This window comes from Pleurodeles waltl, chromosome 1_1 (genome assembly GCF_031143425.1).
Source record: "Pleurodeles waltl isolate 20211129_DDA chromosome 1_1, aPleWal1.hap1.20221129, whole genome shotgun sequence".
In the NCBI taxonomy this organism is placed as follows: domain Eukaryota; kingdom Metazoa; phylum Chordata; class Amphibia; order Caudata; family Salamandridae; genus Pleurodeles; species Pleurodeles waltl.
The window spans coordinates 642,095,120-642,116,696 of NC_090436.1; the positions used below are offsets into that span (position 1 = coordinate 642,095,120).

General features: G+C 45.6%; 1 protein-coding gene across 8 annotated transcripts in view; it reads right to left on the reverse strand.

Annotated features, from left to right (window-relative positions):
- SEMA6A (semaphorin 6A) overlaps nt 1–21,577 on the reverse strand; it is a 247,272-nt gene that overhangs the window by 105,077 nt on the left and 120,618 nt on the right. For 4 of the 8 annotated variants that reach the window (XM_069226752.1, XM_069226734.1, XM_069226768.1 and 1 more), the window contains exons 8-18: nt 20,958–21,077; nt 19,715–19,803; nt 17,752–17,969; nt 14,004–14,135; nt 11,259–11,414; nt 6,035–6,211; nt 4,890–5,030; nt 4,708–4,788; nt 3,555–3,613; nt 2,322–2,342; nt 2,133–2,186 (exon numbers count right to left, since the gene is read on the reverse strand). In XM_069226752.1, coding sequence (XP_069082853.1) covers nt 2,133–2,186; nt 2,322–2,342; nt 3,555–3,613; nt 4,708–4,788; nt 4,890–5,030; nt 6,035–6,211; nt 11,259–11,414; nt 14,004–14,135; nt 17,752–17,969; nt 19,715–19,803; nt 20,958–21,077 — 1,248 coding nt within the window. The remainder of the gene's footprint in view (nt 1–2,132; nt 2,187–2,321; nt 2,343–3,554; nt 3,614–4,707; nt 4,789–4,889; nt 5,031–6,034; nt 6,212–11,258; nt 11,415–14,003; nt 14,136–17,751; nt 17,970–19,714; nt 19,804–20,957; nt 21,078–21,577) is intronic. The other 4 variants (XM_069226762.1, XM_069226743.1, XM_069226725.1 and 1 more) reach the window with 1 other exon arrangement.

Genomic DNA, 21,577 nt, shown 5'->3' on the forward strand with positions numbered 1-21,577 from the left:
ACATGAACATCCGTACCCAAGTTCTCATTAAACACGTGTATGTAGATAACCAGAATAAAACAAAGACAGTTGCTCAGAATGTGCTAGACCGTGCCTCTGACAGGACAGGGTCTAGTTATCCCAAGGTGTTAAGAAGCTTTACACACGATCTAATAAACTACAACAGCGACCTTGTTAGTAAATTAGAAGGGAAGGCTAGGTGAGAACTACTACACTGATAAAGGGAGGAGTAAAGCATCTGAGCCCAGTTCACCAACAAAATGTGCCCTTTGTGCAAGAAATCTGTTGGGCTGGTGCATCAGTCGACCTTCTCACGGCCAGCGATTCAGATGAGCTGGATTGCGAACTGCTGACATACATAACAATCTGACAGCCATATCTAGGATTTTCAGCGCAGTCATTTAGACCAGCTTCTCATCCCTCACCCGTGACGGCACAGCATGCGGGGATGCCACACCTCATGCTTGGATGCTGTGAAAATCCACCCTGTCTGGAATACTGCCTGATCCTTAATCAAATTGAGAAATGTCATTTACCTTCTACTGACATGGAGGACAGCATATTTAGAAAGGGAGGCTGACATCTGTTGTTTAATGCTGCCTCGGAACACTCCTGAGAAAGCAGCCTCAAAAGCTCTGTGAAAAATGTCTACCAGGATAGGAGATGGACACACATGTAATGCCTTATGAATTTATTAGATGCTTAAGGCATCAGTCTGTTGAGTCTTACTGTGGCAACCCTCACTCCACAGGCCAAGTGCAGTAAACTGGCAGCTAGACTCGAGTCTTTATCAGCCACATTCCATACACATGCCCAATGGACGAAACAGTGACAGCCCACACAGGACCGGCAAGATGTCCGCTGCGTGGCATGTAGCACTGCATTTGAATGCAGTAGGCATTATGATCCCCCTATGTGATTTTTCTTTGAACAAGTGAATTCTGCTAAATTTTATCTGGCTAGGTGTTTCATGTTATTAATTAGTTGCCTAATTCTATTCTCTTTAGAAACAGGAATACGTTAAGGGCCTGATTTAGAGTTTGGTGGAGGGGTTACTCTGTCACAAATGTGATGGATATCCCGTTCGCCAAATTACAAACTTCACAGGCTATAACGGGATCATAATACGGTGGATGGAAATCGTCATGTTTGTGGCAGAGTAACCCCTTCCACAAAACTCTGAATCAGGCCCATATTCCACTACTGCAGGTAGAAATTTATTTTCTGTAAATGAGCAGCTATTGAAGCATTATGCGCACGAAGCTTTAATGCATAGTCCTTGTAATTGGGCCCCGGGCAATGCAGCAAAGGCAACACCTGAGCTTAAAGCTCACATGAATGCTTGCCATACAATAGGCAAAACACACATACCTTCTTCATGGCAATTCAAATATTTGAGTTCTGATTGGCTTGTGCCTGTACCACGAGCTAGAAGGATCACGATATGGGAGATGTTTGGTGAGGGCATTAGCCCCAAAACACCTTTGCCCATCCTCTATCTGCTCAGAAGTCAAATGCATAATGTGAGCTATTATTTACCCCAAAAAGACAGATGTTCTGCAGGCACATTCCAGCAACTAAGTTAGTTGGGGCAGATATTTTAAATGTCAAAGACTGCATATACCAGAGTGCCTGGGATGGCTTACAGCTGTGCTGAATAAAGGATACATGGCGGTAGTCTCAAAGAGTGTGCTGCGAAGATTTGCAGCACCTTCTACTTTATGCTTGCTAGAAAAATGCAATTGCCACAAGAAGGTAGTGTTGGCGCATTATGGGGATTAGACATCTTGGTCATAGAAATGAAGCTTTACTTCAGATGCAACTGGAAAATGCTAAAGAGGCGTGCCTCCCTAAATTTTTCTGACAGAAGACACAGTCATATCTACGATAACCTGGGTCCCACTTACCAGTTATACAAGTTTTGCACACCAGGAATAGAGACAAATATGCAAGAAATGAGCTAAACTATAAAGTTCAACACTAAGGACACATTTGAGACAGGTGAACGGGGCCCAAAGATGCCAATGAAGGGGGCAACTTCTACTCTATGACTGGAGCTTTGCTCCTGTGGGGAGGGTGAAGTGGGAGGAAGGTTTACTACTATATGGCTTTAAAGACTTAATTAAACTGACCATACACTGTGTTGTAATACGTTTCGAAATCTGGTGGCGGAGAAGTTGAAATGTCTATGAAACAAAACAAAAAAATCGAGGGATAAAAGGGATAGAGGTCATGATATAATTTTAGATTTATTAAGAAAAACCTTGAAAGGAAACAAAAGTGAATGAGAAAAGAAGGGAGTGATGTGAAGTGATTCTTACCATTCAATGCCACAAATGAATCTGAAAGCAAAAAAAGATGCAGACAAGAATTAGAAAGAATTTACTGTGGATACACTAGTCAATTCACATGGCTTGTCATATCTCTGCATGCAACATGATGACGCTGTGTTATGGGCTGCTTCAGTTTCTCTGCATGGTGTCTTGCTGCTGACCCACAACAGCATTATTAGTTGCTGAGCAGGACAGTACAATTAGCAATGTTTTTTTATGACAGCACAGCAGAAATGAACTGCGGCCTCAGTTGGTCTACCAGTGTTTGTCTCTTCAGATCACTTCACCAACAAGTGAATGTCCATGTAATAAAAGTGACAGGGCTGATACATCACATGTTCATGTCTTGAAAGTAGTTTCCTTGTGGCTGTATCCAGCCACGTTGCAGACAAAACATGATACCAACGAATAAACTCCATCTTGGATTTTTTTGTCAGTAAACATGGCCTGTCATTCAATGAGCCTGAATTATATAAATCATCTGCTAATATCAAAGATCCGTTTTGCATTTCTTAAATAGCGAATTTTAAGAAATCGCTATTTAAGAAATGCAAAATGGGATGTATGAAATTTGCGATTCGGTAATATCAATTTCTCAAAATTTGCAATTGCTTTTACTGAATCGCAATTAGAGAATGCGACTCCATTCATCCCTATCGGCCTGTAGGCCCATAGGTGCGAATGGTTTTGCATTTCCCAATTTGTGAATTCCAGTTAGGAATTCGCAAATTAGGTAATGCAAACCCCAGGGTGCTGGGGGCCTAAGGCCCCCTCTGATGCACCCTAAAAAAATATTTTTTAGGCCCATAGGAGCGAATGGTTTTGCATTTCCCAATTTGTGAATTCCAGTTAGGAATTCGCAAATTAGGTAATGCAAACCCCAGGGTGCTGGGGGCCTAAGGCCCCCTCTGATGCACCCTAAAAAAATATTTGCGGAAATGTGAAGCACACACATGCCCTAGGGGCACGTTGCTTGTCTCTGAACAGAATACAATGAATGCATGAACTAAGGTACATACAGTAAGTTGCAAAGGCCAGTCTTTTTGATGAGCTTGTACGACGACAGAACGACTGTGGCTGGTTTGTTGCGACTGTCATTTCGCCTATTACCAAGTTGTCACTTGTATAAACAGGCTTATTATGCGGCTATTGTTTGCCCTTGACTTTCCCAAACAGACACTGACATTAGGTAAACAGAACAGAAAATAGTGCCTTGCTTACTTTGGCAGTCGCCCAGGCCATCTGTATTGCCGTGCTCGATGTCCTGCTCGAAGAGCACTCTGCAATAGAGAAGAAAGACAGACGGTGTGAGAGATGCAACCCGGTGTAGTTGTGCATCCCCCGCCGCAGCGCAAAGGTAACTGAAAGCAGGGAGTCAAGACGTGCCACGCAGAGCAACACCAGGCACGTATTTAATGCGTCACGTGCACAGCCCATACCCGCTTTAGGTGTTCTACAATGCCTGCTTCAACTTTGTATGCCGGAGACATGCCCCATCTTCTCATCAGAACCAAGGCCGCAGAGAGAAAGTAACAACCTGTCACCGGAGGGGAGAATGAGATAGGTCTGGTGCCAACAGTGACGCCGTGAGATGCTGCCTTTCAGGACGTGTGGGTACTTTTGGCAGGGAGTGAAATTACTGCCTGGGACGGCCGACTGACCTCTATTCTAACAGATGACGGATCAACAATGACACCTGCGAACACATGAACTGGGGGCGATGGGCGCTCGTCAGTGCAACTGACATCTCTTATTCCACCAGCCCCAGTCCACCAAAGGAATGAAAATGGTGTCCGTGCAGCGAAAATGTGAACCGTGAGCCAGTTTAATAGCTCAACAAGTTTAAACTCTGCCAGGACTTGCAGACATGACACTCCTGTTCGGATTCTGCTGAAATGAGCAATTTAGAAATGCCTTTTCCGGCAGCGTCAACAAGCCAATCAGTCTGAAAAATGAAATGCTTGGAATACAAATTTACTCAGCAGAAAATAAAAAAAATCCTTGTACTGTCCTTGGCACACATAGAAAATGTGGCCGATCCCAGTACAAATGTACATATATGGGTGGCATTCTAACTATTAACACTCAAGGAAATTAAACATGTTTAAATAATGTGAAGAAAAGGTGATGTAAAAGGCCTCCCATTTTCTCGCTGCATTTGCAGGAATGGGAGGAGGGGGTTGGGTAGGGGGAGGGTTGTGGGGCGTGTCTAGACCAGACCAATGGTTATTTTCAAACACTACGAACAACACAAGTTCCGAGTTAATTTGGCAGTTTCCAAAACTCTATCTGGTGAGCAGCATCCCTTATCTAATTTGTATACTCGTTGAAGCCGGTGACTGTTGCGGAGCCGGACATACAAAGCATTACTCACTTAGTAGCAGATGAGAGAAGCGAGCAAGCTCCTGCGTCCTTGCTCCAGCCACAATAGGGATCCCTTGCCGCGATGCAGGTCCTGCGAGGAGAAGAGCAGCAGATTGTCACAACTGCACTGGTTCGGATTTAATTTATAAGTTTGGGAAATAAAAAAAACACCGTGCCCATCGAGTGACATACTTTTTGCAAGTGCCGTGCCTCTCACACCGCCCGAGAGGAACCCAGATGACACAGGTAGTGAAGGCCACATAGAGAGAATTTCTTTCCTTGTCGAGCTGCATCCCCATAATCCTCTTGTCTTCCACTCCCTCGTAGCTGCACCTGAGCCAAGCATCAGAAAGGTTAAGAGTGGTCACATGAAGAGCCTACTTACAGAAAGTAACTGGAAATTGAGAGACCGCCCATAGGGCAATCGCCCTTCCGTCCCACGATATAAAAGACTCAACAAGGTCTATGGCTTTTCTGTTAACTCGCCACATTACTGATCTAACCTGTCTGTCTCTGGCCTTTCAAAGCACAGATACTGTTTCAGCCCTTTAAATCCATCTGAAGGGGCTTCCCCTGGACTGATTCAAGGAGACTGTGACTGGGATTCCTTTAGTCCATCTCACAACACAAGGCTTTGGGCCCACAAAGTATTTTCATTCAACAATTTTATATCCACCACCCTGGACGTGTCATTTACATTGACCATATATTTGAACTTAATGCACCATTTTCTGTGGAGGATTAGCTACGCAACGTAGCACCACAAAAAGAGAGTTATGCGATCCCCTCCTATCTCATTCCTGTTTCTGTTGTCTGGTCTGACCTACAGACCACACACAATACTGCCCTATGCGCAACAAGATGCAGCTGCTATTATAAAAATGGAGTGCATAATACAATTCACTGCTCCTTAAATATGCCTGTGCTACATGGAATAAATAACATAGTAGTAGTAATAATAATAAATGTCCCACATTTCAATAGAACTCATAGGAAGAAAAAAAGAAAGTGAAAGAACACAACAAAAATAATGAGCTTTGTGGCTGTCCTGTTAATAATGGTACATGCGTAAAGGTTTAAAGTGAATTAAATGTAACCAACATACATCAGTGCTAAGCCGAGATACACTTTGTGCAAATAGTGAACATAAAAGAACTACAAACTTGTGGTTCACTACTTTGCATTGAACAAAGATCATAACAGAGGCTAAAACCTAATCAAATCATCAATTTGAATGTGCAAACAAGGAGGTCAAAACTGAGCCGGAAGACACACAAATCTCTCAAGAATCAAGGGCACACAAGTAAGCTAGAGGAAAAAACAAAGCAAATACACACTTTTCAGGATTGTATACGTTAATTTCCTCTAGGAAAAGGCTGTCGCTGAGGAACCCGTTGTTTCCTGTTTGTGCCAAGAACTTGAGAATGATCCCTTTCTCCGATCCCAGGAACACCACCGTGTGATTCTGATAGGGGCCGGCCGCCGTATCAACAACAATTTTGGTCAGTCGGTACCTAGAACAACAGAACATGTCACTAAGAGCCTTCCATGGCATGTTATAATATAACATGTATGATCTGCCCTCCCGTCTTGCATTTTAAAACTTGCCACTGTCCCAATTAGCTATACATGCAAGTTACATTCATAAGCATTTCTTTATTCCCCTCAACATGTCATACTCTTTGTGACTCTATGAACAAGGAGTATGTTGCCATAAAAAAAACCTCAAAAATCAGGAAAGTTAGGCTAATAGTTATGGCTGGGTGCTCTGGGCCCTACTCCAATATCCAGTTTCATCCTCTACTCATAACAGTTTCAGAAAGCAACTACAAGTTTTTAAAGTTTCACACCAAAATAGATAGCACTTTATTGTATTGCGGCATTTGTACAGCACTTCTTACGCTTAGCGAGAATGAAAACGCTTTCGTGGTCTCTATGATGACAGTAACACTTGGAAACAAGTTTGGCCATGCTTTGTATTGGAACAATGTTTGTTCCAATAAGGGTGTGCCTCGACATTCAAGGCACTGAGAACGTTCTGGGAGCAAATGTGGCTTAGAGACAAGAACTGCTGACTCTGGAGCTGGATGACCAGGTTTGAATCTTGGCCATGGTTCAACATTCTGTGATTCTGGGCAAATTACCTAATCTCCCTGTCCATAAAAAATATGCAGTATGTTCTGCTTCTCTTGTAAGGTGCTCTAACAACCTCGGGCCAAGTTTGCAGGATTTGAGTGCACCCACCAGGCTATGAACCTGTGACTATGCTGTCTAGCAGAGATCCCTGCAGAGGATGACTAGTGGACTGAGTGGGTATCTTGGAGATGAATGACAGAGTGTTAGTGTTATCAAACTCCTTAGTATTCATTTCATCGACCTCTGGAGGATGAAAGGCTGAGTGTACCCATCAAGACTGGAATTTCCCCCAGTGGCAGCAAGCACAGATGCCTGTCATGGACAATTAACCGACTGAGCTATAAGAGCTATTAGAGTTTTGCTTTTATTTAATAGAAGTGATTTCATTTCTTCAGCACTAAAGGGGCGTTCACTCTTTATGCTATTTCCATAACAGAGGGCATCCCAATAGTTTACATGGATTTTGCACCACAAAAGTCAGAGAAGCATATTTCCAGTACTCAGCAAGGGGGTGGGATGTAGAGGCAACGGTCTCATGTCTGACTTTGTGTTGTCACTTTGCCCATACCGGTAGATACAAGGCACTCAAGTCAGAATAGCGTAATCCCTGTACTGGCGATCCTGGGGCTAACGGTGCTGCAGAATGCGGTTTACTTAGAGTTAAAGTTTACCTCTTTATTTTAATCACTCCCATAACAGCAGACAGAAATTTGGCTACACTTCAACAAAAAGCAGCAGTTTGTCTGAAACAATTAGTGGAGGATAGCAGCAGAGGTGATCTGAAGATAAATTGTCAGTACTGAATCTTTAAAAAGACAGAGGCCACTCTACATTCGCGGCTCGTCCCTGATGGGTATCTGCCGGAAACTACTTCCGTAGGAGGTAATGTGCTTGGTGCACGCCCTCTAGAGAGACTAGGTAATGCAAACGTTTTGTTAACTCTCATGACAGCTGTTTATTCGTCAATGCCCCGATCACACTGATGAACTTCAGCACTGCAGGAGGCTCTTCTGCCCTATCACTGTGACATTTTACCTGCACGTAACATCAGGAAAATGCAACCTCCACCTTACGGCCACTGTCATCTCAACTCCTTTACCACTGCAAGGTTAGAGCTCGGGCAGCGGACACCCAAATCACGGGGGCTGCATTACACGGAGTGCCCTGTGGGTGGCAGGCATGTGTGCTCGCTTCCTGCTCCCTCAGGGCACTGTGGTATTACAGGAGGGGCTGCAAACGCTTGTACAGCGCATTCTGTAATACCGACCGCACCGGAGCTACATGTGCACTAACAATCTCAAGCGGTATTCCCCACAAATGAGCAAACACTTTGCCACTGCGCGCACACCATATCACAGACAAGCCCGTAGAGGCAAAGGAACTGCAAGGAGGCGCACTCGTGCGCCACATAAAGGTGGCACACAGTCAGTGCACCCCACATAACATCCCTTACAACGAGGGAGAGGGGGTACCAGAGATCTCCAGGTAACCCCAGGAGGGCGGGTGCACTTACTCACTCCATCTGCCTGCAGGTGGATCTCGGTTCTCCTTTCAAACGCACAGTGAAAGGCAGCTTCGAGCGGCCGGACCCCCTTTCACTAAAACGCTGCTTCCATGCCAGCTCCGAGTTCACGGCTGCTCTTTGGACACTGCATTTACTGTAATAGGACACACTGTCCCAGTCTCAGCCTGGCGCGCTCAAGGACAATGCTCCCTATACATAATGTGGCCCTTCCTGGCCACATACGACAGAACAGATTATATGAAGGATGGCCAAAATGTCCTGTGTCGAAGGGACAAAGAGGCCGCCCGCATCTGCTTTCCTTGTTATATAGTTTGGTGTGTTATGCCCCCTCTGCGAGGTCTGTTTGCTCTATGGTTCACAGGTTCGAGCTCTGGTGACAGTGGTTTATCAACGGTGTCATGAGCCTTAAAGGGCTTCACTGCCCCCAAGCAGGTAGTAAAAGACTGACATTATATTAACACAGCTGGGCTCTCAGACGCCTGGGTCCTGGTGCCACTGCATCCACTACACTAGTGATAGTTAAACCCTTGCCGGTCCCTGTATCGCTGACAGCTGAACTTTCGCCTCATGGACCAGCTGACCACTTCAGCCTTCCACGGTTCACTATCTGAATGCCATCAGATAATCAATAGATCGGTGTTAAAGTGCATGGTGGCTATCAAGAGGTTCGTGACTGCATCAAAGCCAAGTTTTAATCAAGCAGCTCAAGTTACCAATCGGACAGAGAAGGGACAGGCACAAATCCACCAATCACACATGGTCTTAAGGAAGTGATGGCGCGCAAGAGCAAATGTACTTTTTTGCTTCTGATGTCAAAGCAAGAATGCTATTTTTTTCTGGGCGAGAAAAATTCAATCTCGAGGGATAAGAGTTCTGATGGAACAAGACGAGGCTCTAAATCAAACCATGTGCGACAAAAAGGCTGAGCAAGCCCTCGTTCTTGTTCACACATCTTCCATAAACTGGACGACAAGGCGGTGCGTTCAACCAAATACGTGCAATCGTGAAAAGGCGCATGCAGCCTTGCACACAGACACACACACCGGAACAGAGGAGGCGACAGATCCATATCGCACAGACTCACCAGGCCCTCTAGGGCAGTCACTATACAATATCCGTGCACGGGGCTTAGAGTTACATATTGTCTGCACTAGCACCACAAAGGGCAGCTTGGCCCATTGACTCGTCTGGCAATTAGCACAACAAGCCACTCTCATTGAAACGGCGTTATTTCACTCCAGTGACACCATGGAACTCTGAGTACCGTGCCTGACTGGTAAATTTGAGTGATGTGCATGTCCGCTGTTGTGGACCACAGTCGCGCGACCTCGCATGGGCCTTCCATCTTGGTCACCATGACTAACTGCTGCTGTCATGCGCCTTTCCACTTGCTCTTTGAAGCCACCTTTTATTTACACATTTCAATACGCATTCTTGGACTGCTCCTTAATTTCTGTGGCTTTTGAGCTGCTTCATCACAGCTTGAGTGAGAGTACGCAGGTAAAATTGTAAATCTCCACATGAACATAGTGATAGTTTCTCGGGTTAGTCTGTCTCTAAGATTTACCAAATTTGGCAGAGAGGGGAACATATTCACAGAGAGAAGAAGTGATTTATCCTGACTCCCACAATTTTCTGAAGTTAGGAATCTGGTATAAGACATAAGGGGCCCTGTCCTATTGTGCACACTAGGCACTATATCACATCCTCCACGGTAGACTCAGTGGTGAAAATCTCTAGCTGTAGGTGCACAGTCAGAAGTGAGCTGTACAGAGAAAGAAATTCCCATGTTCTCAACTTGGCATTCAGAAACCAAGTACAAAAACGATACAGAAAAATAGAGCCATTCATTTGACACCCTTCTTTTCCTTTAAAAAGTTAATTGTTCTTGGTTATTGGTTCATTGCCTGCTCGGGTAAAGTGTAAACGTGTTGAAGGTTTACTGTGCTTCACCAATGAACGGAGCACAGAACATGACAAAAGAATGATGTGTCTAGTGATGGCTGGCAATATTTCAGGCCCGAGATTACCACAGTGCCGTTTTTAGACAGAACAGTTATAAAAAGATGTGTAATCTGTCAGATTAACATTCACATTCATTCCCCTTTGTCATAAATCTGCACACTGGTGTTACACAGGTTTCTAAGTGCTCGGGGTTTCTGGCAGATAAGGGTGAGTGGGATGTGCTAAGTGCACACAATGTGGTGGAGTGAAATGCTGAGATTAGCACTGTGATCTAATGGTTTCACAGTCAGGATCCTAGCCAGTAGATTCCATCACCTAATACATGTGAAAAGCGTCCGAAGGCACGCAGAACTATGATCCACTTTTGGCCTCTTGCTCGCACGGAGCCCATGCCAGCTGGAGAGAATTGTCCGTGACAGCCGAGCACAGATCTGTATATGGCATTACATGCTGCATCGTCGTCATACTTAGTTTTCAGACTCTCAGAGTGTTCCAGTGTTGCACCTGCACTTACACATCTCTGACGTGCAACGGTCACGGGTCACGTCCGTTTGGAGACGGACACTGTTTATGGAGTTACTGAGTGTGCTGGACTCACGCAAGGGTATCCTGTCAGCCATTTCCACATCCTGCCCACTGACTCTGACAGACGGGCACTCTGCACATCTGTGGACCTCACCAACACTTGACTTGTCTGCAACCCCATCTGCCTGCTGACAACCATAACCACGCAAACACATGCAGAACAACTCCCTGCTCGGTGGCTCGCCAGAGCTCTGATTTCAGTCACTCAACCCCGGTGGAAAAGAGGCCAATGCGAGGAGAGATGCGCGGTGTCTGTGCGCGCAAGCAGAGATGCAACAAGGACCGCAGGCCTTTGCAAAGCCTCAACAAGCCACAGCATTCTCTGAAAATGAGGCAGGGGAGACTCTTACCTGACCATGGTCCGCAGGAACCACGGCCTGTTGACCACCGATGGGACCGCTTCGTCCATGAGAGGGTGAGTTTTGATGAAGTTTAAGGTGTCATCTGGAAAGTCCGTCGAGGTCACATACTTCTCCAAAGCTGCAGCACCGGCGCATGAACCTGGCCTGTGAAGGACACAAGGATGAAAATGCTTGTTAAGGACTTAGGAATAAAATTGCTTTACTATGCACATAGCATTAGTCCCGCGAGAGCCAAGGGCATCGAGGAGGAAGCTGAACAAAGCAGAATGTCACTAAATAATATATTCTTAGATTTCCTTTGGGCCTGTTCATTCCTTCGCCGAAGGCCAAAGCAGAATCCAGACCTGCTTGAGAAGGACTTCAATTTATACTAGCGCAGAAGGAAATGGCATTAGCTCAGCGTCCGACCTACCGCGCAGCAGAGACTGGTAAGCACCAAGCAGCAGCCGAGGGCGCTGCAAAGCCTTCGGAGGGTTGGCGAGAAAACAGGGTTCGGGCTTCATGAACAAGTGTGGGTACAAATCCACAGGCGGTGCAGGATTCACAGACAAAAGGGCTCACAGAATAAACTCACAACTCAGATGTGCAAGTGAAAAATAATGTAGTTTTAGAGCAAAACGGTGAATTTATAAGGAACGGGGATGGCAAGCACACAGCAACGGGCCATTTATTTTTAATCTTCGAACGTATAACCAGAGAAAGCCGGACTTTGAGGAGTTGTGGAGCATAGTACGCAGAGCAGGGTGGATACAGCATAATTCAATAGAATTATACTGAATTAATGGGGACAATCGATGCCAGGTTTCAAGACAATTTTAATAACTCGATTTATTGTCAGCAAAACCATCTCCCCTGGATATTCAGGAAATCTGGCATGAACCGAATCACCAGGGCCCACTGATGCAGAAGCCTAGTAAAGGGCTAAAGTAAACAGGTGAGCACTGCCCGCTATGGAGAGGAATGGGAGTGATGGGGCGAGTTTAAAACCACAGAACATCTACACAAACCTGTGAAGGTCCCTAATGATGGAGCGGTACATCTTACCGACTAACTTAGGTCCTAGCTTTCTATTCTGGAGGAGAGCGACTCTGCCACTGTGGCTTTCTAGCTTTCTCTCCCGGAGCCTGCCTGCTGCATTCTACCCAAGGACAGGCTTTCTGCCCCGGAGAGCACTTCTTACACCCCAAGCAGAGCCTTTCCACCCTAGCTGAGTGTGCCACTTCCATTCTATACCAAACTATAGCTTGCTGTCCCTGAGGTGTGTAACTCTTCCAGCTTATCCAGAGCTGGTATTCTATGTCCTGGAGAAGGTGTCTCTCACCAAACGGAGACTTGCACTGTATCACAGAGCGTGGTCTTCTGTGTATTGGGGGCATGTCTCCTTCACTCCACCCCAAGAGATGGCCCTCTAAAGTGGAGAAGGTGCCTTTCTGCCACTTACATATTGTCTGTGACTCTCTGTCCTGGAACGACGTATCCTCTTCACTTATCCAAGCTGTGTCTCTCGTTACTCTAGGTGATGCAGATCTTCCTCACTACATAAGCTGTTGCTCTCTATGCAGGATGCAGCTCTTACAGTATAATCTTTTTTATGGATGTGGTGATTTTTATCAACTGATCTTCAAAGTTTAGCTTTCAGACCTGGAAGTGACGTGCCTCCCTTGGTCAGTACTGAAGGTTGTGCGTCTCTTCCACTTTTTTCCAAGCTGTGACTCTCTGTACTGAAGTTGCCATGCCTCTTTGCCTCTCCCACACCCCCAAGCAGTGGCTCTGCACCGAAGATGTTGTCTCTTCCACTTTGCTCCAAGATTTGACTCTCTGTATTGAAAGCACTGTGCCTCTTCGACTATAACCAAAGCAGGTACCCTCTGTACTGAACGCATCGGTGCCCATTCCAGTCTTCCCCAGTGGCTCTCTGCACTGAAAATGCTGTGTCTCTTCCACTCTCTACGTGACTCTCTGTACTGAGGTTCCTGTGACACTTCAAATCTACTCCAGCAGTGACTCCCTGTACTGAAGATACTGTGCCTCCTCCACTCTTCCCCAAGCAGTGACTCTCTCTACTGAAGGGACTGTGCCTTGACTGTCCCCCAAACAGTGACTCTCTACACTGAAAATGCTCTGTCTCTTCCACTCTATATCAAGATGTGACTCTCTGTACCGAAGGTGCTGTGCCTCCTCCGCTCTTCCCCAAGCAGTGACTCTCTCGAGTGAAGGGACTGTGCCTTACTGACTGTCCCCCAAACAGTGACTCCCTGCACTGAAGATGCTCTGTCTCTTCCACTCTATATCAAGATGTGAGTCTCTGTGCCGAAGGTGCTGTGCCTCCTCCGCTCTTCCCCAAGCAGTCACTCTCTGGAATGAAGGCGCTGTCTCCTCCACTCTTCCCCAAACTGTTTCTCTTTTCAAATGAAGTGCTGGACCACTTCTTTCCCACCGCTAAGCGGTGAATCTCTTTTATGAAGGTGATGTGTCACTTCCACTCTACCCCACTCTGTGGCTCTTTATTTTGGAGAGTGTGGACCTCTTTCTCTGGCAGGTGCACCCATGATCTGCCTCTCTGTCCTATGTAAGATACAGAGTTTGCTGCAAGACATTTACATAAATGTGGAATACAAATTAGCACCGTGACAACCAGTTCAGAGCAGTTAAAATAAAATGAAGCCGCACCGCAAGCACAGGACAGACGCATTCCACCACCACGTAAAGCACCTCTACCACATGGCTCCTTACCGTGGCCGGGGCACGCGCTCTTCAGGAACTGGCGTCCAGGTGGAGTCCGGAGACTTCTGTTCTTTGAATCGTCCGGTAAACACACTCGCAATGTCAGCCATGTCATAGGCACAGACAGCAGAGCCGGGGATGCTAAAATGGGAAATTTCCAAGAAATTGTTACTCACTCTGCAGCTATGCTTAGCATTCAGACTGAAACACACGCTTCATACAAACCTTCCTGTCACAGGCTGTTCAACGCTGAACTTTCTAACCCCAAGTTATTGACAGTGAATGGCTATCCCAGGAACTACACAAATATTGCGTCAGAAGCCTGAGAACTGCTCATAGTTCTTAGACAAGGATGGAATGAGAGGATTGAAGGGATCACAACCCTAGAAACATTGATGCGTATCAGTCAGCCACAGGAACCGCCCCAAACCCGTACAGTTCATCAATGTCTCCAAATAAAAGTAGTCCTCCCCCCCCATGTCCGTACATAGCTATCATGGGTTGGATTTAGGATACCATCTACAATTAAGACTCGAGTCTCAGTGTTACGTCACCCTCTGAAGCTCTGGTTCGAATAACAAAAGGGCTCATTGATTCATAGTCCACAGAAGCATATGTCACTCTTAGCAACTGAAGTTACGTATTTATTGTGAGAGGAGACCATATTCTCTGACTGTTACATCTCTCATATCGGGCTGGACAAATGGTTCTCAGAACTCTGCATGTTCCTGCATTCTCAGAAAGAATAAAATCAAGTTGTTCCGTCTTCAAAGTTCCTGTATATGAGCCAAGTGCCGAAATTGATTTTTCGCTCTACTTTTCAATGTTGCACAAGCTATGAGTGCCAGGTGTGACAGCGAATGCCCCGGGCATCAAGTAATAGGGCCCTGACTGGTTCAACCACACGTTATTTTGAAATCTTTTTATCTCATTAAGAAGCAAAATTCTTTTCTGTCTGTTACAAAACTTCTGCCTGTAAATATCCTCTGGTGGTCAACGCAGGCCAACATGCGCTGCCATCTCAGCCTGCTTCAGGCGGGTGTCTCAAAATGATAATGCAGAAAGAGGTGTAGGGGGTAATGGATCAATAAAATAGAATGTTTGTGACTCATATTTACCATATATATTGAAAAAGAACCAGGCTACTACAATGGATTAACAAGGGATTGGTAGCAAAATTGTACTTGCATCAACTCAGCAGCAACACTTTTCTGCATACACGCATGGCTATGTAACATCAGCAGTTGTCTGGGAAATCACTTATCTCACCAGTAATCAATACAGATTCATTAAATAATGTTGTACTTTTTTAATTGTTAGAACTTTCAGACAATGTGAACTTTACAGAAACATGATGACGTTGAGTTAAGCCGTATATGGTGGAGGTTGCTATGGAGTACTCAAGTCTGTGACCAATCGCACAGCCTTGATTGAGAAATTTTTAATAATTTCCGTTACAAATTATAACTTGAAGGCACAATGCAGCTCCTTTATGATCCATGAAGATGATCCATTCTACACTGTAGGGCAGCAGAGACTAGCAAAATATTTGAATCCTGCTGACATTAGCTTCCTTAGCCCCCACCACTACACTGTAGCCAAATCGACAATTTGCCAATTTCGAGGAGGATTGACATGCAAAGGGCATGTGACTAAAGCTCTTAAAATAATTTCTGACATAGTCAAATACCTTTATTATATGCAGGGCCACTGAATTGTGCGTCAGGAGAGGGACAAATTATGCTGCAGGGTTGAGTAAATTATGCAGCAAGAAAAGGCACATTATGTGGCATAATGTGGCACATTTTGTAATAGTATTACTTCGTTATTTCGTCATTTTTACACCTGGTAACACTCTCTGGGCATTAGTTGCACCTCACTAGTACCAGTTTAACACCTAATGAGCCGCTGCAAAATTCCATGCAGCAATGTTGGTGTACAGACCCTACACCGGTGATTTTCCATATACCACGTGCAGCCAATATCAGTCCCATGCGCACTAGGCAGAGACTAGTCCAGAAGATGTGGCCACCACTGATCCATGCGCTCAATGCGTCAGAATGCCAAAGAGAGAGAGAAGAAGGGTGGCACGGGCGCGTGCATTTGCTAGAGGTGCATGCACATGTGTGAGAATGTGTAAACAGGAAAGAGGGTCATGGAATTCTACCAGTCTTTCATGGCAGACTTTTCAATGCTGAGGTAAAAAAGAAAAAGAACATGACAATTATTTCTGGTTCTCTTGGCGCTGACCTTCCTAGGTTCCAGGCAATTAGTGGGTGACAGAGCCTGACGCCTCCAGCACCGAGCGGGAGAGGGACTGCTAGAGAGCCGGGTCGACGGCCACTGAAATATGACTGAATTATGTTTTTGGCTATGTTGTTCAGATGCAGCCTCGGCTTGGGTGCTGTCTGATAACAGCATGCAAACACTAAATAAAGGCAAGAGGCGGGGTGGTGCGAGCGAGAACACGTCACAGGAAGGAAAAACACCTGCAGACGGGGAACGCTCTCGTGGCACACCAAAGCGGCATTTATTTATCAGCAGGACTTTAGCTGTGAACGGAGAGGCTGCCTTCACCTGCGCCAGCTCACACCGGGCATCTAGCAGTGCTGCCACAGTCCGACCAGTGTCCTTGCAGACTACTGTCTTGAACTCAACAGACTTTAAGTAAACATGCCACACAGCAGCAGGCAAGGCCTTTTCAATGTACAAACACTGAAAGCTCGGAGAAAGAAAGTGGAGCACTTACAATTATTTGGAGAAACCTAAAAAGGCTCAAGGATACCCTAGTCATGTCTTGGGGAGCTTGTACACGGAGAATATTTATCACCATTTCCAGCAGAGTGAGGTGCAACCGCATTGCTCTCCTGAATGATTGTGTGTGGGCCCCGGACCATAGAGTACTGCACCTTCTATGGCAGCAGGAACCTTGAAGCCTGCTGCCCAGCCAATCAACTCACACCACGTGTAATGTGACTGGCGGGTCTCTTCAGACTGCCCAACCACTCACAAAGCGTGAATGGTGTCTCAGAAACTTCATTCTATGCCGCAGAGGAGCTGCCACTGGTGCTTTTCAAAGTTTCCTTCGAACCGCTCGGGGAAAGGAAAATGCACAGACATGCACAGTATTGTAGGGTTCCGCCTATTCAGCGGAAAACCACCTGTTGGGGTTCTGGTCCAAGTTCAACAGAGGGCGCCATCATTTCCCTCACTAGAATAATCCATTCAAATGACTGTTCTGCGCATAGCAAGGGCTCTTTGAAATCACTGCAGTCCAGAAGCCTCTGGCCGCCTGTCTTCCCCACCTTGGAGCTCAGGGATCTTTATTGTTACGAAAGGTTTTAGTGTACAGTCTTATTAGGACATATTCGGAGGGGTCCATCCCCGATACTCACCAACATGCGGGATGATCCCAGGTACTCCATCACCTGGTCCTGAGCAATACACTTACCAGCAACTGCTGGATAGTGTATCCAAGTTGTGCTCAAACCACCACATAGTGTTTAGTAGCACTAACCAAAACCATAAAAATCATTACCTAAATAAGATGATCTGAAATGTTTTCTGTCAGTCAAGTTCTATAAGTCTTTGACTGTTGGAATTTTATTGTATGTGGTTGGTAGATCGCGCTAACTATGCATGTAATAATTCGATCCATCCTATGAACAATTCTCCCACACTAGATTTTATGTACTGTTTTGTTGTTTTTCCTGAGCCCAGTACAGAATTTGCCAAGCCCAAAGAGTAATGCAGTTACCTATTGTACGGTGTTGAAAAGGTGGCTAAGACAACATCCCGGCCATTAATCCGGATGACATCTGTCACTGCTTGCAGGATGTTGAAGTAGAAATGGGAATCCCCAGGAACAGAGCAGTTGAGGCGTGCCTTGAGGAAAGATGTCCACTGCTTTTCCAGCACGCGCTGGGAGCCACCCATGTCATTCTTGCAGACCTGTGCAACTCGTGGGAAAACCACCTACAAACAGGAAAAAGAAAATTAGAGTGCCACCCTGCAGCAGAGTTCCAACTCATTACACACCACTTGTTAACAAATAGTGACAAATTGAAACACAATGAATTAAATGTTCTGGTACAGTATACTAAAGAAGAAAAGACTAATAGACAACAGCAAACCCTAACATAAAAAATACCAGTTCACTTTGATGAAGATAACTTAATATCAGGTGTACAAATCTCTTTTTCAATTGCTAACTGTGATTTGCAAAATTATAGGCTTTGCAATAGGGCTTTTCGCATAGTACAAAGCTATTTTATGAATGGGAAAAGTGTCTCAGACAGATAAAATGATTTTGTGACCTTTTCTCATTAGGAAATAAGAGGGCTAGAAGTGGACCCCCTGCTATTTGCGATTCGGAAGGTCTATATCAAGTGTTTTGTGTCCGAAATTGTGATCGCAAACCATTGATCACATGCTGGAGCTGGAGTGGTAACTGATTGTCAAAGAGGAAGCTGCTCTTGTGGAAGAAGGCCTCGGAGTGGTAGTGGTCTAGAGGACCACTGCCTCCTCCGCGGTTGTCTGCTCAAACAAGAAACATTCTTTTTTAAAGCAGCATCTGTACCTTTAATGGACATGGGCTGCTTTCCTGTATTGAAAAGCAAATGCCGGGATGGAGGTCTGCCGCTTCCTACAGACCTCCATCCCCGCATTAACACCCTAATTAATATTCATTAGGCAGGTTGTTTTCAGACACTATGTCAATGGACATTTTGTGAGGCTAGCTAGTAGTACACAGGTCACGTTGCAAACTGCATCAGCAAACCAGCTGGTCTGCAAATTGCACCACCCTGGTTTACGAATGGGAATAGTAAATCTGGCCCGCAGCCCTCTACGTCCACAAAGTACATTCTACATCACATTTATCGAAACTGCTGGGAGATTGCCACCATGGCATATGGTCCGCCTCTCAAAACTGTGCCTAGTTTGTTTACACTTCCACCTTTACCTCCCAGTGGGAACCTGGTTTGACATTAAGGCCCTCATAGCATGTGTAGTGAGTTTCCTGCTAAGACAATACTATGCCTGGAATTCTTGATATCATGTAGTGCAGTTTTTTACTGGTGAGCGGTTTTACTACGTCATTCCGAGCCATACCTTTAGGAATGGGGAATTACCACAGAAATTAGTGTTTGTCCTCACTCTTGGGTGTTCTTTGTGGGCACGTTCTGCCAGGTTTTGTGTGCTGAAGTGTCCACTAAAAACCCTGAGGGTTGGTGTTACTGCACATCTTGGAATCTCAGTTCAGGCGCAAAGCCCCCTTTGTGCACTATTCACTATTTCTGTAAGTCTCTGAATGAGGACTAAATCAGATTAGTTAGAACGTTTCTCATTCTAGTAAAGGGCAAACCCTTTGATATTTTTCACTTCTCCTATTTCAGGTCAAAGTGGACTCCATTGGCCAATGCATCGAAAGGACCAAAGATACATTTTTTGTCATCTGAAGTTTAACAAAACCTCAGACTACCTGAGGGCTAGCCATACATCAAACCGATGCTGGGCTACGAAATAAATGTCGTCTTCAAAGGCAATGCAATATGTTCGCCGTAACCAAACTTTGGCTCCCGCAGCGTGATCTTCCAAGAAAAGATGGCCTTGTCACAGTGATTAATGGTGCTTATTTCAAGGTCATTCATAAGCGCATGGACTCAAGAGCACTTTTTATTTTTAGAGAGACAAGGAGTGGGCGATCATTGCTCGCTTACCTTTCCCATGCTGTTGTACTCCACAGCTATTTCCCGATAAAAGAAATAGATGTGGTCACCGTAATCCACAGCTTGCACGAAGTAGGGCTCTGTAAAGAGAATCAGAATGTTAGTAGTGAGCTGCAAGGGCGTTTGAAGAAGCTCTCGAACAGCTGATCAAGATCCAAGTGCAAAAGTCATGCTAGAGATTTCTCAGGCCGCTCAAGAACGTAATTAGGTCTGAGGGCTCAGCGGACTAATGCATCCAGCAGGGATCTGTGTTTGTCACCAGGGTCATGGATTCATATGCCAGCGGGCGCCCTCAGTTTTTATCATTCCAAAGCCTAGTAAATGAGTACCAGTGAGTAAGATAACAATAAGCACCTATTATCTATGCCAAGAGCACCCCCAAGGGTGGATGTGTACACTACAATTGCGCTTGTTGAGTTATGTTGTAATCCTGTGATGAGCTGGGTCAAAAATTAAGCTTACCCTTGAATTCCCATGTGGGAAAGGCAAGGAAGGAGGCATAACCGCGGGAATAAGGCATCTTACCATCCTAAACTGAAGACCCCATTGCGCTCGAAAGCAAGGCAGTGGTTGTCTATGAAAGGCAAGTCTGGATAGGAGCAGAGACAGCACAAAGTCAGGCAGACCTATGACTGCTCGCACCCCTGCTGTTATTACTATGTACACCAGTAAGTCCACTCGCTGGCCACTGGCCTGTGCTCACAACTCAGAATGTACCCCCAGGAAGCCACATGCCTGCAGCCAGTCGTATTCATATGACTCAGGGGGGTGAGCACACAACGCTGTCCTGCCACACGGTTTGATCAGCTGTGGTTTTCCTGCTATAAACCCCTAAAGCCCTGGAACCTCCACTGTGGAAGTGTACACAAGGCCAGTAAAGGGTGGATAAACAATGCCCCTGGTGTCTGCGAAGCTTATCTGTGAGAAGGGTGGCTGCACTGATGAGCTCCAAGAGAGGCCAGGCGTGCCCACCTCTACTTGTATCTGGGGCACATAAAACTCTGGCCGGGGGTGATGTTGTGGTGCGTTTATGTCCTGCTAGTAGAGCACTCATATGGTTCCCTGCACTGTGTAGTGGCTCTGCAGAAAAAGAGGCACATAATAAATCAGTGTAAGCAAAGGTAGCAATATCATCCCTGTGGCTTGTGGGCCGGGCCCGTCGAGGCTCAGGGACACCCATAAAGCACGTAGTTTCCTTCCCCCGACCTCGCCTGAGGTTTGCTCGTTTACTCACCTTTCAGCCACTTTGAGTCATACTTGACAGTGCGCAGCGTTGGGAAGTCTCCGAGACTGCGGTAAATCACGGCATCAATGGCAAGGAAGTCGGTGACGGTGGCAGAGTAGAGTTTCCCATCTGGGGAGGGATGAAGAAAGCAGAAGAGCAAGGGAAACGAATAGTTAGTTTCCCGCACGAAAGGCACATCACATACATAATCCACACAGTCTATGGAAATTCCAGGCAGGAAACACTGTAATTGTGACCGAAGAAGATGAAATGGCTTTGGCTGGAAATGACATAGAATTATGCTTTTGTGTGGGTAGCTTTGTAAGAGGGGTTCTCCTCCAGCAGGGGTGTTGCCAACTAAAATAAAGGAGTACGTGCCACCTCTGCGGAGGGTTCTGCGGCGCAATACTGGACCCCCTTGCTTCTCATGCTTACTGTTCTGTGCTTCGGGGTTCTAGCTTTAAACCATCAAATGTCTTTTATTAAAGGGAAAATAGATTCTTACACAACAAAATGAAGTCTTCTTTTATCTCAATGTTTGTGAGAACTGCTTAACAAAATAACTTGTCTTTTTAATTAACTTGTCTTTTTTAGATGTCTTCTGCTAGAATTCAACTGAAAAACTGTGC